At 35.5% G+C, this 16103-nt stretch overlaps 1 protein-coding gene across 1 annotated transcript in view; it reads left to right on the top strand.

Moving 5' to 3' along the window:
• The window catches only part of COL24A1 (collagen type XXIV alpha 1 chain), a 398425-nt gene that overhangs the window by 51168 nt on the left and 331154 nt on the right, over nt 1-16103 (top strand). The window contains exons 6-7 of the mRNA XM_015536213.2: nt 7609-7662; nt 11927-11980. Of these exons, the coding sequence (XP_015391699.2) occupies nt 7609-7662; nt 11927-11980 (108 nt within the window). The remainder of the gene's footprint in view (nt 1-7608; nt 7663-11926; nt 11981-16103) is intronic.

Below are 16103 nucleotides of genomic sequence, written 5' to 3'. Positions count from 1 at the left end.
CTTTCAATATATCATGCCACTCCATTCTGAGCTGCAGTTTAAAAGATTGTGTATTTTGTATTTTTGGTTGTAGTGTTCAATAAATGCCAATTAGGTTAAGGTGGTTGAGGATGGTGATCAAGTTTTCTCTGTCCTTACTGGGTTTTATTTTTTTTTAATGTTTATTTTTTGAGAGAGAGAGACAGAGTATGACCAGGGAAAGCATAGAGAGAGAGGGAGACATAATCTGAAGCAGGCTCCAGGCTCTGAGCTGTCAGCACAGACCTGATGCGGGGCTTGAACTCATAAACCGTGAGATCATGACCTGAGCTAAAGTCGAATGCTTAACTGACTGAGCCACCCAGGCACCCCTATCCTTACTGGGTTTTAATATAGTTGTTCCATTCATTACTGAGAGAGGTGTGTTAAAATATCCAGCTATGATTTTGGATTTGTCTATTTCTCTGTTTAGTGTTTAGGAAGTATTTAGTCAGTGTTTGTTTCATTTATTTTGTAACTCTGTGTTCTGCCTACATGTTTAAGGATTGTTGTATCTTTTTAATGAACTGATACTTTTTATCATTGTCAAATATCTCTTCTTATCTCCAGTAACATTCCTTTTCTTGAAGTCTAGTTTGTCTGATAGTAACAGAGCCACACCAGCTTTTTTATGCTTATTGTTTTCCTGGTATATATTTTTCTTTTCCTTTGCCTATCTATATTTAAAATTCATCTCTTATAGACAATACATATTAGATCTTACTTGTTTATCCAGTCTGATAATTTCTGATATTTAACTGGAACGTTAAGTCCATTTATATTTCTGTAATTACTGGTATGATTGGGTCACAGCCCACATTGTCATTTCTTTTCCATTTATCTCATATGTTCTTTGTTCCTTATTCCTCCTTTACTGCCTTCTTTTGGGTTAATCACATATTTTTTAATATTCCGTATAGTTTCTCTGATTGATTGATTGATTTTAGTGGTTGCTCTAGAGATTATAATATGAATCCTTAACTCATTCTAGTTTACTAGAATTAATATGGTAGCCATTTATGTAAAATATAAGACCCATATGACATCATGATTCAATTTACCCACTCTTCTTATCCTTTGTGTTTTGTTGTCATTTATTTTACATCTATATCATTATAAACCCCAAAGTACAATGTAGTTATTTTCATACTAAGTAATCAGTCTTTAAAGAAATTAAGAAAGGAAACAAAAAAGGGAGTCATTTATATTTCCTTATTTGTTTTCATTTCCAGGGGTCTTCATTTCTTCCTGGAGATCTGAGTTTCTAGTTTGGTGTCACTTCCCTTTAGCTAGAAAAAGTTCCTTCACTATGTCTTGGAATGCAGTTCTGCTGGTGATGGATTCTCTTGGTTTTTATTTACTTGAAATTTATTTTATCTATGTTCTTTGGAAGATATTTTTATGGAGTATAAAAATCTGTGTTGACAGTGTTTTTCTTCCAGCACTTTAAAGATGCTTGTGGTTCTTGTCTTGTGATCTCTACTGTTTCTGATGAGCAGTTAGTTGTAATTCCCCTCAGTGTAATGTATTATTTTTCAATGGCTACTTTTGAGATATTTCTCTGTCTAGATTTTAGCAGTTTGACTATGATGTTCATAGGGGTGGTTTTCTGTTAGATATTTCTTGTTTGGAGCTCACTGAATGTCTTGAATCAGTAAGGTTTAAATTTTTTTGTAATGAATCTGGGTTATTTGGGGCCATTATTTTTTTCTTTTTTAAAATTTTTCTATTTTTTTATTACTTAAAAACAATTTTTTAATGTTTATTTTTGAGAGAGAGAGACAGAGCGTGAGTAGGGGAGGGGCAGAGAGAGAGGGAGACACAGAATCTGAAGCAGTCTCCATGCTCTGAGCTATTAGCACAGAGGCCGACACAGGGCTCAAGCTGAGGAACCATGAGATCATGACCTGAGCTGAAGTTGGGTGCTTAACCGACTGAGCCACCCAGGTGCCCCTAGCCATTATGTTTTCAAATAATCTTTCTGTCCCATTCTTTCTCTCCTTCTGGAACTCCATTTACATGTATGTTAAACTACCTAATGTTGTCCCACAGGTCACTAGAGCTTTGCTCCTTTTTGTCATTTTTTACTCTTTACTTCAGATTAGTTAACTTCTATGGATCTCTCCTCAAATTCACTAAACTTAATTTCTGCCTTCTCTAATATACTGTTAATCTCATCCAGTTTTTCATTTCAGATACTGTATAATCAGTTCTAGAGTTCTATTGTTTCTTTTTGCATAGTTTTCACTTGTCTGCTGATATTTCTGTTTTCAGTAATTATGATGATCATTTACTTTATGTCCTTGAACATATTTATAATAATTGAAAATCCTTAACTACAAATTTCAATATCTGGGTCCTTCTGAGGTCTGTTTGTATTGACCACTTTTTTTCTTTAACTCAGGTCAGATTTTACTTTTCTTTGTATGTCTAGAAAAATTTGATTATAACTGGATGTTACAGATGATATGTTGAAGAACTTTAGATTCTGTTGTCTTCCTTTGAAATCCTTTGATGACTGTGATTTTTTTGTTTGTTCGTTTGTTCTGTAGGGAGTTAAATAACTGGCTAATAAACTTATACAGATTTGGTAAATTTTTTAAGGGACAGATTTGTTTCAGTTTTGTTTACAGTGTTAATGTCAGTCATTTTAATTCAAGGATATAGTATTTGCTTCTAAAGTATAGCCCTTCCTGAATTTCTTTTTTTTTTAATGTTTTTAATTATTATTTATTTTTGAGAGAGAGAGAGAGATGGAGTGTGAGTGAGGGAGGGGCAGAGAGAGAGGGAGACACAGAATCTGAAGCAGGCTCCAGGCTCCGAGCTGTCAGCACAGAGCCCGACACGGGGCTCAAACCCATGAACTGTGAGATCATGATCTGAGCTAAAGTCAGATGCTTAACTGACTGAGCCACCCAGGTACCCTTCCTGAATTTCAATGGAAAGGTGATTACCAAGGCATTTACCATGTCCCTTTAAAGTGATGTGGCTCAAACCCCAAACTATTTCTCCTGTGGTGGCCAGCAGCTGAAATTTATATTCCATTATAAATATTGCTTGTTGCTTTTTGGTGAACTCTTTGGAACCTGTCTCATGCAACCATATTCGGTATCAGCCAAGAACTGAAGAGAGTCTTTATCCAGATCTGGGGGGAAGCTGTCTTCTTACTTTCTTCCTAAGATTTTTCTCCCTCAATTTACAGTTATTCAGGTAGTCTCACATTCTGTCCTCTGACACCATTAGATAAAATGTCTATGGTTTTATGCTTGACTTCTAGCCATTCCATGAAGACTGGGGAGGGTCTTTAGAAGAAAAGCTGTATAAATGTGTACTGTACCAATTGTGGTTCTTCTTTTTAGAGTTGAATATCCTCCAGTGTGTCCTAGTTTTTGATTGCTCTTCTGTGCATTCAAATAGTTTTATACATATATGTTTACTTATATGTATAGATAAATATAGACAGAAGTGTCCAAGGACCAAGTCTTAGGGTACCCCAGAGTTTGGTATATTAGGAAGAAGAAGAGGGACTAGCAAAGGAGACTGGGAAAGAATGACCAATGTGGTAGGGTAGGGACAGCAGCCTGAATGGATTAAGTCCAGGAGAGAATGAAGTCTCCTCATTAACAGAGACAAGTTTCTAAGAGTTTTTCTCAAACAGCGAGTAGTGTAATGGAGCAGAGAAGGGAGATGCGGGTGCAAGGAAAGTTGTTTTTAAAATGGGAGAAATTACAGTGTGTTTACTTGGTGATGTCAATTGTCCTGGAAAAAAGTAAAAATTAAAATAATGCAGGGAGGAAAGTATCAATGATGTACTGATGAGAGAGAATGGTGGGTTTGGTTATGAAGGCAGAGTATTTTGGAACAGATTTAGGTGAGGCAGTGGATTTGTTTGTGACAGGTTGTGAATGTTGAAAGCAAGATCACCCACTCAGAGTGAAGAGAGAGGTTATGAAACAGACTTATCTATGAAAATGGGAAAAGTGAATTGACTAAGGTAATTTATTAGACACACCAAAAAACAAAACAAATTAATGTAAAAAGTCATGAATTTAAAATAAAATTTGTCAGCATGATTGTTTCCTTTTAATCACATTCAACTGCTAGGGCATGGGACAGAGTAGATGGTGAGTTTAGATTTAAGAATTGCAAGCACCTAGGTGGCTCAGTCAGTTAGGCATTTGACTTCAGCTCTGGTCATGGTCTCAGGGTTGGCGAGTTCAGTTTGTGAATTCAAGCTCACAGCACAGAGTCTGCTTCTGATCCTCTATCTCCCTCTCTCTCTGCCCTTCCCCTCCCTCTCAAAAATAAACATTAATTAAAATATTTAAAATAAACGTTACAAAAAAGAATTTCCAGGTAAGCTTGTTGTCATTTATGTATGTCAGACCTTGGTATTTAGGCTGCTTAAGGATTGAAAGTGAGGCCACATGGGGGATAAATTTTCACCACAATGAAAATGTGGGATCACATATTAGCAGTTCCAGTAGGTCAAATAGTTGTTAAAGTTGTAGAGACTTAGAGAGTGAGCTAAAAAGATAGGAAGTGTTGGTTAGAGAATGCAATGCTTAAAATTCAGATTATGGATCTTGTATAGTTATTAGTAATGTTACAGTGAAGAATATTCAAGTGATGTTACCTCAAGATGATTTTACTTAGTATTTCTTTTATGGGACTCTCTCAATTTAGCTCATCCAGATTTGAATTTTTAATTCCAAATTCTTTTCATTTAAATTCTGCTGCTCCATCAATGATTCATTCAAGAATTGTGTTCTCTGCTTTTTAAGTTAGCAATAATTGTAAAATTGATTTCAATTATTGTCTTTAATCTTGTTATTTTTAATACTTACATTTTTATACTCTATAGAGAATTTGACCCTATATGACCCTATATTTAATAAGCTAATCTAGGTAGGTTTTATTATTATTGCTACTCCCATTTTTCAGTGGAGGAATCTCAAGTTCAGAGAGATTAAATTATTTGTTCAGTCTTTTCACTCCAAAGCCCAGTGTTCTTTCCATTATATTGAATGGACTAATACCATAAATCTAATCTAACATGTTAATGGATCTAGTAATTGGGGAGTGTCCCTGCCTAGAAAGAGGTCTCTCTGGAGATCCAATAATAGTCTAAAAGAGCTGCTCTGCTAATGAGAATTTTAGACTACACAGCATAACAGTGGAATAGGTGGGACTTTGAGAATTCTTTGAGTAATAAAGTAATAAAGGATAGGCAACTTCCTTTTCCTCTTACACTCAAAAGGACATAGAGCTCCTTTAACAAAAGTCATGTAAGAGTAAGTACAAGTCAATATTGAAAGTCGAAGTCAATTATGATTAATTTATAAACATTTTTAATAACGAGGATTTGAAAAGCCATCAAGTATGACTAACAGCATGTTGGGAGTCATGAAATTAATACAAAATGAGGGAGAAAGTAAGAGATTTTGGAGTATTCTTCAATACAGAGAAATACACCCTACTTTGTTGACATTTTAGGTAAAGTTGGCATGTTCGATAATCTCTACTCATTCATTTTATACTAGGGAGGATCAACCCACAACTGGCCAGGTTAAGAGGATTTCTTTCATGTTGACTTGGAATTATGGTTGTAGAATAAGTTGATCAATTAACTCAAGCACATTTGTGGGAGAATAAAAGAGATTTGGTGTATATTTCTTTAAAGATATGTTGCCCAGATAATAAAGCTTATGAATAAGAGAAAGCTCTGTCTTTAAATATGATTTTTATTGATCAGTTGATTACTTTTATCCCATTTCTTAGATATTTCTTTTTTAATGAGGATGAAATGTTAAATTAGTTGACAGTATTAAGAAAGCAGATAGATAATATTAAATTCAGATAGAACCTAAAAATAAGAATTTTTAATGTGATATTTATAAGTAAAAACATTAGCCACAAAGAACTTTATTATATTTAAAATTCTCAAGGGCCATCATTTCTTAACTTCTTTTAAAATTCTTTGTAAATATTGCCTCAAATCCGTTGGCTAGGTTTTTTAATAAAAGACGACAATTTATTAAAACAAGATTTTTATTTACTAGATAATGTGATATGAGAAAAAAATATTGACCTGGTTTGCCAGTGCTTTTCTAGCAATTTTAATCAATTCATTTAACCTTTCTGGACCCTCATTGTTTCTTTTTCTATAATATGTGTTTTAGTAGATAAGCTCTAATATCTCTTATAAATTCTAAGTATGTCACCTTTGTTGTCGTTGTTGTTGTCAATGGATTGAGTTCTTAAATTTTGAGATATCATATTACTAAAGCTGTGTCTTGCATCCCATAATTTTATAATCAGTGGTCTAACATTGTAGCCTTGGAGCACTTAGGTGGCTCAGTTGGTTAAGGGTCTGACTCTTGATTTCAGTTCAGGTCATGATCTTTCATTCGTGAGATCAAGCCCCACATTGGGCTCCATTCTGACAACACAGAGCCTACTTGGCTCTCTCTCTCTCTCTGTCCCTCCCCTGCTCCTAAGCTCTCCCTCCTTCAAAATAAATACGTAAACTTAAAAATAAATAAATAATACATACATACATACATACATTGTAGCCTTAGTGATAGAAGTGGTGATAGCTATGAAAGGGAAGAGGTGAACCTGGAAAACCACCTTTCCTTAAAAATTTTCTTTGACTCTAGAACATAGACCTTTTTGCCAGTGAAGATTTATTTCTAAATTTGTAAAATGAAAAGACTTACTGGGGAACATGAAGGACTTTTCTTTTGGTCTTCCTTCTTCCATCAGTTTGAGTAGTATTTGAAAGGTATGTGAAAGAAATGTGATTATGTGAGAGAAAACATGACTATTTCTCATAGAGTGAAAACGGCATTGAGAACTCTTTAGGAATGGAAATAATTACTAGTTGAGAATGGCCATGAAATCAGAATTGGAATTATAAAGTCTCAATTGTGGCTCTTCATTTCATGAGATGGGTAGAAAAAGAGATACTTTGCCAGTATGCATAGTAAGAAAGGTTACTTTAATATTGTGCAAAAAAATTTGGCTGAGACCTACTGTCATATTTCTCTTGAAATGTAAAACATGATTCCCAGAGTATGAAAAGAATTTATTTTTATATCTATGTGGGGAATTAGAGCTATATTTTTGGGTTTTTTTCTTTATTACATAAGTAATGTATGTACACTGAAAAATTTTGGAAAGTGTTTAAACTTGGTATGATACCTTAAAATTATAAGAATTATAAGCAGATTTCTTTTACTAAAAGTAACCAGTTTTCCAATCCTAACATAGGAATTATAACTGAATGTGTCACAAAAGTGGATAAGTTAATAAAGCCTGTCTGTGGGTCCCTTAAAGAAAGATCTTTCAATGCTAGTATAACTTTATTAGCTTTTAAAAATCATCTATGTCTGACAATCTCAGCACTTAAAAATGAGGCTCATAAAAATATACATTAAAAAAGTAAATAATCCATGCCCACCTCAATTTAAAATAATTTTATTTAATATCATATATATAACATCCGATGAAACATACAGCTGAAGAAGTGTGATATGCTATACATAATTTATGCTTCACCAAGTGTTTTATAATTGTTTTATCTAGGGCCCCAAAGGAGATCCAGGACTTTCCCCTGGTCAAGCTGTTCCTGGAAAAAAGGTAATTAGTTGCCCGTGGACTAAAATCATGGAGATATATTTCAGGCATAAAAAAAAATCATTTTTATCTTTCTTAAACATTTTTTAATGTTTATTTATTTATTTTGAGGGGTGGGGAGGACAGAGAGAGAAGGAGAGAGAATCCCCTTAACAGACCAAGCCATGCAGGCATTCCCAAAAATGTAGATTTTACTTGATATTAGACAGAGAAGAGAGAAAACTAGCAGATTTTAATGAAGGAAGAAATATTTAAAAAATAGATTATATCAGATTAATTTATCAGTTGAAATCCTAACATTAATTTTATTGAGTGTCTGCTGTGATTACCATTTTGCTACCTTCCAATTAGGGTAGGGTGGGGCGAAAAATTAGAGCAAGATATGGCCCTAATCTCAAAAACTTGCTGTTAAAAGGCATACATCAATAATACATAAATTACAATGCTATTTTGTACCTTTTTGAGAATAGTTCCATGTACTTTACCATTTTTAAGTACCACAGTAACTGCAAGAGAGGCAGTCATCATTATCTTGTTTTCCAGAATACAGAATTCATGGAAAGCCTGAGTGGCTGTCAGTTAAGTGTCTGGCTCTTGGTTTTGGCTCAGGTCATGTTCTCACGGTTCCTGAGTTCAAGCCTCACATCAGCCTCCGCAGTAACCAGCACAGTGCAGAGCCTGCTTGGGATTCTCTCTCTCTCTCCCTTTCGCTCTGCCCTTCCCCTGCTCATTTTCTCTCTCTCTCTCTCTCTCTCTCTCTCTCTCTCACTCTCTCTCTCTTTTCCGATAAGTAAATAAACTTAAAAAAAAAGGAAAACAGAATTCATTGAATTTAAATGAGTCATGAATAGTAAGTGGCGGAGTTAATGATATATTTGTCTGACTTTTAATCTAATATGCATTTCATTTTGTCATAATGCTGTCAAACACGTATACATTGAAGTAAAAATAAACTAGTATTTTAAAGTAAAGATAGCAACAAAATCTTTATTAGGAGAAAGGTACTGTTTTCCAGTGAGGATGAATGCAAATAGAGCCTTAGGAATACATCTGGGAAGCTTTGTTTAGACAAGCACTTGATGAATGTGATACAATTATGGGATGTTTTTGTTTGTGTGGTATACATTCACAAACTTTTAAAATCCCTGAATAATTTTGATGGTTCCTGTGTTGAAATCTGATCTTTTAACTGGCTTACAGAAAACTTCGTAAACTTAAAAAAAAAAACCCATACCATTTTAATGAACTTTGCAGATGTTATACTGACAAGTAAATCCTCAAAAAAAAAAAATTTAATCTAGAATTTTGAGAATTTTATTCCTGTGATGGAACTGAGTTCTCTGAATATAAATATTTTAGAAAAAGAATTGAAATTTATTATTAGAAACATATTTTCATTGGTCCCTTACTTGTTGCAAGGAAGAATATCCTGCAGTCTGAGAAACAAAATGCCATCTTTTAAAATATCTAAATATAGGACATTTGATTTCTTACTTAAAATTTAGAAATTAGAGTTCCATTCCGTTATGATGTCTGCTTTAAATAACCCTCCCCAAATTAAGCATTCCCATTTATATCAAATGCTTGGTTTTATCTTTACTCATGGCTTCCCTGTCCAAAATATAGGGTGGTTCAGTATGTATACAGTTTCTGTATGAAATATAGGATGGTTCAGCATTAGAATTGAGTCTTAGAAGTATGTCAGTCTTTTTTCACTTTTTGAATTACTCATTTACTAATTGTGGTTATTGCTAGATGGGAGAAATGTAGTAAGATACAGGATTTAATGATATATTGCCATTGAGCTTTAAGTGAAATATACCTTTTAAAATTGAAAGATGTATTTCTAAAATGGCAAAATTTAAAAACATTTATTAAACGTTATATTTATATTAAATTGGGTTCACATATACTGAGGAGGCAGGATATTAGTTATATACATATATTATGAATACATATATAAACATTAAAAGGTGAGAGTTGAGGGGGTGGATAACAATAGTGTTTTGGTTTTAATCACTTAGCCATTTTTATAATAAATATATGGTCAGCGACATAACAACGAAAGAAATGCAGGGGCTGGTCTTTCAGCATAGAACATTCACTAAAGAACATCTCTCATAGAGCATTTAATTGAAGTGTTTAAGCCCTTTTGGGACCTTAACTCTTAAGGAGTGGTAATTTTCCTTTTCCATAAGGCAAGTGAGATATTCTCATTTTTCAGATGGAGGAACTTTTATTTTTTTGTTAATGTTTTTTAATGTTTATTTATTTTTGAGAGATACAGAGACAGAATGCGAGTGGGTTAGGGGCAGAGAGAGAGGGAGACACAGAATCCGAAGCATGCTCCAGGCTCCAAGCTGTCTGCACAGAGCCCCATGAGGGGCTCGAACTCACAAGCTGTGAGATCATGACCTGAACTGAAGTTGGACGCTCAACTGACTGAGCCACCCAGGTGCCCCAGATGGAGGAACTTTTAAAAGAAGTAAAGTGATCCACCCACAATTAGAGCTAGTAGAAGGAGACAAGCCTCCAATAACCTGTTTCCTGGTGCAGCTTTCTTTTCCCTCTATTAATTGTAAAATATATATATATACATATATATATATATATATATGTATATATATACGTGTGTGTGTGTGTGTGTGTGTATATATATATATATACATATATATATATATATACATATATATATGTTACCTGTATAAACTTTCACCCCATCACAAATGGAAGCCATCCTAATAAAATGTCAAGAAGAGGTATTAAAATGAAATTAGTACAAATGGAAAGGTATTCAATTGGTAATCATTTGAAACATTCTTTCCTCTTCTGATTGTTTAACTTGATGACACATTAGAGTACATAGTGCACTAAATATTAAACAGAACACAGTCACTTAGTTTACTTAGGATTATTACTTAAGTACTCTTTTTTCTTTCACAACATTGTTTTTTCATGCATAATATATTTGCTGCAGCAGAAAGAAAGAGAGGAAGGAAAGTAAAACTGCATTTGGAGCAAAGTGTCTCAAGATTGTTACCATTCCTTTTTCTTTTCCTTTTCTTTTTTTTTTTTAAGTTTATTTATTTTGAAAGAGAGAGCACACACGCATGCATGAGCAGCGGAAGGGTAGAGAGGGAGAGACAGAGAATCCCCAGCAGTCTCCATACTCATACCTGCACCCGCCAGCGCAGGGCTCAACTGGAGGGGAGAGAGGCTCAGTCCCACTACTGTGAGAGATCATGACCTGAGCGGAAATCAAGAGGTGGTCACTTAGCCAACTGAGCCACCCCGGTGCCCCTTTCTCATTCCTTTCTGACATGTTTTTTCCAACCCAGTTCACACAGCTTCCTCTTTGTCTCTCACTGTCACTTCTGCCCACCAGATACTCCTTCCCCCTCACATCAGTATACTTTCTCCCTCCCACCCCAAGATGGGCTTGCAGACCCTCATCAAAGTTGGGGGATCAGGAGAATGGACGGCCCTAATAGGTGAAGTCCCATCTGCGGGAGCCAAACACACATCCTCCCAATAAGTTTTCTCAGCAGTTACTTCCCAGTGGTACAGCAGGCAACACCAGCACAGCCCCGGAAGCAAAAGTGTCCCTTTCTCTGCTGTGCCATGTGAGCCCAGCCCTGCTCGCCACAGCCCTGCCTGGAGGCTCCTCGTGGAAATCCCACCAGATGCCAGCCTGAGCCCTCCACAGCTGCCACACAGCATGCTCATAGAACTATTTTTTCATGTTTATTCATTTTTGAGAGAGAGGGAGCAAAGGGGAAGAAGGGCAGAGAGGTGAACAGAGGATCTGAAGTAGGTGCCGCACCAACAGCAGAGAGCCTGATGCGGGGCTCGAACTCACAAACCCTGAGATCATGACCTGAGCAGGTGTCTGTAGCTTAACCAACTGAGCCACTCAGGTGCCCCACTTACAGATTTTTTTTAGTAAACTTTAGATTTTTAAAACACAGTAAATCTTGGAATGACAGGAATTTAGGGAGTGAGGGCATTCCTAGAGAAAAGAATATCAGAAAAAAAGGGGGCAGAGGCATGGAGTAGGAAGTAAGGTGCAGGTATTCAGCATGGGAAGAGAGAAATGTGGGGAGCCTCAGAAAAAGTCTCAAAAAGGCCCTGAACTTAAGCCTACTTGCAAAGATCAGGAATGAATGCAATAAGATTTTGATGATGGAGATGAAATCCTGCAGCAAGGGAATTCTAATTTTCAATTCCCATTCATAACATTAAACCTCTCTTTGTGTTTTGTTCTTAGGGCAGTCAAGGCCTTTCTGGATTAATGGGCCCCCCTGGTATGCAAGGTGATAAGGTAAGATGTAGTTTTACTTTGACATAATCCTTGTCATCTGGGTCTGGGAGCTCTTCAAGTCTTAAAATCTCATTTTGAAGTGGAGCCCAAAGTCAATGTTTTAAATTCCTTTTCTCAGCAAAAAGAATTAGGATGCTCTCCTAATCCAGGAGAGTGTTGCCCACAAAAGGCAATGCCCTATGAAAACTAAAACCCTTCAGTTAATGAAGGGAACAAAATTCACATGCAGGGATAAGTCAAAGTCACCGACAGAATGTTGAAGCTTTTCTTTTCTTCTTCTTTTTTATAAAAGGGCAATAACCTACTTCCGAAAGTTTGAAATCATTTTTTAACTTTTATTTGTTCAAAGTGAGGTATACTTGGTTATAGGTAATACTTTTGACTTTTTTTAAAGGGTTCTCATTGCATTAAGAAATATTAATCACTGCCATGATATATATATATATATATATATACATACATATATATACATACACACACACACACAAATATATACACACATGTGTGTGTATATACACACACACACACACACACACACACACACACACACACACACATACATACATATGAGGCCTGAAGAGTAGGGCAGAAGTGAGGATTGGAAATAGCAGGTAAAAAACAATAGCGATATGTATTTGGCAACACATATTTTTCTGAGTTGAAAAGGAATCTAATACAGCTGAATCTAATACAGCTGCTCCTCTATACGTTCAGCTTATTTTTCTTTTTCACCCAAACACTGAGTTGTTGACTTTCTACAGGGAAAAGGAAGATACAAAATATCTAAGTATTAAAGGCCCCAAAATATTGAAGAGCAGTATTTGACTTGATATGGATATCTAAATACACATAATAATGAGCTGTGTCGATGTCTCTGTATGTCTTAAAACCTTTCTCTTGGGACATTTTGGTTGGAAGTGGTTTTTGGGCTCTGGTTACTTGATTCAAATCCCATCTGCCATTTTCTAGGTCCCAATGACTTTGGGTAGGGTATTTAATCTCTCTATGTTTCAGTTCCCTCATTTGTAAAATGTGAGGATAATACTACCCACTTTATAGGTAGTCATTGGGAACAAGAAGTGAGAGAATCCATGCAATAAAGTGTCAGACAAATTGCAAGCCCTAACAAATATTAACCATCAGCTGTTTATCTGGTTTCGTAAATATAACCTTGTTTGCTTTCCCTTATAACTCCTGCTAAAGAGCTGAATTTTAAAATGATGAAAAAGATTTTGATCTCATGGAGTATTTTCCCTCCCATGCCCACACTACCATTATTTTTATGGCCTTCAAACTAATTTTCATCTGAAACAGTACTTAAAATCTGATCAGTACTTAATCTGATCAGTACTTAAAAATCAGTACTTAAAAATCTGATCAGTACTTAAAATCTTCTTTGATTGTAGTTGCTCCCATGGAGACAGAGACTGGAGAGTGATCATTTCTAACAGAATTGGTCTTGATATATAGTCACAAACCTGTTCAATTAATGCCACTCAGTGTACCTCTAACCACTAAATATACCTCTGAAGAAACTGTACTGACGAATAGCATCAAAGATCTCATAATATGGAAATTATTTTAATTATTTTATTTGATATTAAATATACAATATTTCACCCTAAAGAATGATACTACATATGACGAAAAACCGAATCATTACTTTCTGAAGTTAAATGATGCCTGTGGTTTGGGAAATTAATTAGTCCAGGAAAGGGAACTCTAAGTAATATTGGAGTGGTTATTGTGTAGAGGACTATGCATAGAAATATCTATAGAGACAAATTTTAAAAAGTTGATTGTAACCATTATACCACATTATCATTTTAACTTTGGAATTGTGCTTACTTAAAGCAGAAGATACTGGCTTTCAAAGACCTGTGCATATATTATATATGTCTTGGCTTACCAGCATTTTAAAATCTTAAGATTAATATATTCTTTTTGATCTGTATAGGTCTAGTAAAGTGAAATACAGCATTATTTTAAACAAACTGGGCTACAGATTATCTTTCAGAGACTTCCTTTCCTCTTATATGATTTTTTAAACTTTTAAAATCTGCCTTTTTTTTGGTTAAAGCTGATCATATAGAAGCCAGTGGTCAGATAGCTGCAGTAGCTGAATTTTCTCTAGAGAAAGTTTTGTTGAAAATATTAGAAACAGTGGTGCTGGGTGGCTCAGTTAGTGAAGCATCTGAGTATGGCTCACGTGTCATGATCTCATGGGTTCGTGAGTTCGAACCCCACGTCAGGCTTTGTGCTGACAGGTGGGAGGCTGGAGCCAGCTTCCGATTCTGTGTCTCCATCTCTCTCTGCCCCTCCCCTGCCCACCCTCTGTCTCTCTGTCTCTGTCTCTCTCAAAAATAAACAAACATTAAAAAAAATAAATTTATTTCTGAAAAATGAAATATTCATGGTTCACTATGATTTGACAGTAGTTTAGAAAAGTGTTAAAACAGGGGCGCCTGGGTGGCTCAGTCGGTTAGGCGTCCGACTTCAGCTCGGGTCACGATCTCGATCTCGTGGTCCGTGAGTTCGAGCCCCGCACCGGGCTCTGTGCTGATGGCTCAGAGCCTGGAGCCTGCTTCCGATTCTGTGTCTTACTCTCTCTCTGGCCCTCCCCCGTTCATGCTGTCTCTCTCTGTCCCAAAAATAAATAAACGTTAAAAAAAAATTAAAAAAGAAAAAAAAAGAAAAGTGTTAAAACATTTGAGATGATTTTGTAGTTTTTCTGAGAATTTTTGAGTGTGGCTATTAATAGAAACTATATACAAATTAAAAAAAAAAAAAAAACAAGTATTGCTAGGGAAAGGACATAAGGATTCAATCTAAACCTAAATTGATTCTTCACATATCAGGCTTGGGACAAGTTTCTATCACACTATGTGCATGTCTTGTTTTAATATGAATATACAGTAGAAGTATATTCAAAATGAGCTTGATAGACTGTTCCTGTGGCCTGTATAGAAAGGAGAAGGGCAAGACCAATTAGTGGATAAAATGCTCAGTTAATTATGAGCTGCTTTTATGGAATTTACTAGTTTTGGTTCATGTTTTGAACCACCTAGGTCACTCTAGGTTACTTTCTTGCAAACTGGATCCATGCTAGGACAACCTAGAAAAGTAGCTCGTGTTAGCTCTAACCTGGGACTCCTGTTTCTTTCATCCTTGCAATTCCACCCGTGATGTTAGTGCTAGGTGAATTCTTAAGGTCCAGGTAAGAACTTAAATTATTCACTTTGTAAGTGAGAAATCTAAGGTAAGCCCAGAGAGGTTAAGGGAATTGTTCATGGTCACTCAGAATTATGGCCGGATGGAGAGATAAAACTTACTGCTACAGGATCAACTGTGCTTTTAAGTATTCTTTGCATATCATGAGAGATGAACAAAGTATTTGGGTTTTGTTTAATATAAAGTTTATTACATCCTTTTATCTTTAAACTATTTTATAAAGTATCATTATAACTGTTACTACTGATATATTATGTGCCATATCCCAGTCACTCTGCTGAGCCCTATTTCTTTTCATTTTAAAAACAACTCATTGAGGGGTGCCTGTGTGGCCAGTTGGTTAAACATCTGACTCGTGATTTTGGCTCAGGTTATGATCTCATGGTCATGAGATGGAGCCCCACGTCAGTCTCTGTACTGAGCATGAAGCCTGCTTAAGATTCTCTCTCTTTCTCCCTCTGCCCCTCTCCTGAGCTCTCTCTCCAAAGTAAACAAACCAACAAACAAAAAAAAAAACTCATTAAGCCAGACAGTATGTTCACTATGTCATAAATAAGTTAATTGAAGTATAAAAGGGTTAAATCACTTACCCAAGACCACACTATGATTAATTGGCTGAGTTAGGACTCAAATCCAGGCCTGTTTGACACATGACTGTTCTTAATAGCTTCAAATACTGCTTCTCCATTAATTAATTAGTTTGTTAAATCAGTATTTGTAGGATGTGTATTTCAGTACTGCTGACTGTCCCTGGCATGTGTGCAAGAGGAAGTAAAATTTTGCTTTTCATGAAAGCCAAGGGAACAGATATAGTTTTGGATGACAGATAATAATGACTTCATTATTCCTTTTCTCTGAAAGTATCTGGAAATATTAAAATTCTTCTAATATA

The sequence above is a fragment of the Panthera tigris genome, chromosome C1, assembly GCF_018350195.1.
Source record: "Panthera tigris isolate Pti1 chromosome C1, P.tigris_Pti1_mat1.1, whole genome shotgun sequence".
NCBI lineage: Eukaryota > Metazoa > Chordata > Mammalia > Carnivora > Felidae > Panthera > Panthera tigris.
The sequence above is the reverse complement of the archived record's forward strand: the minus strand, read 5'-3'. Positions and strand labels throughout refer to the sequence as shown.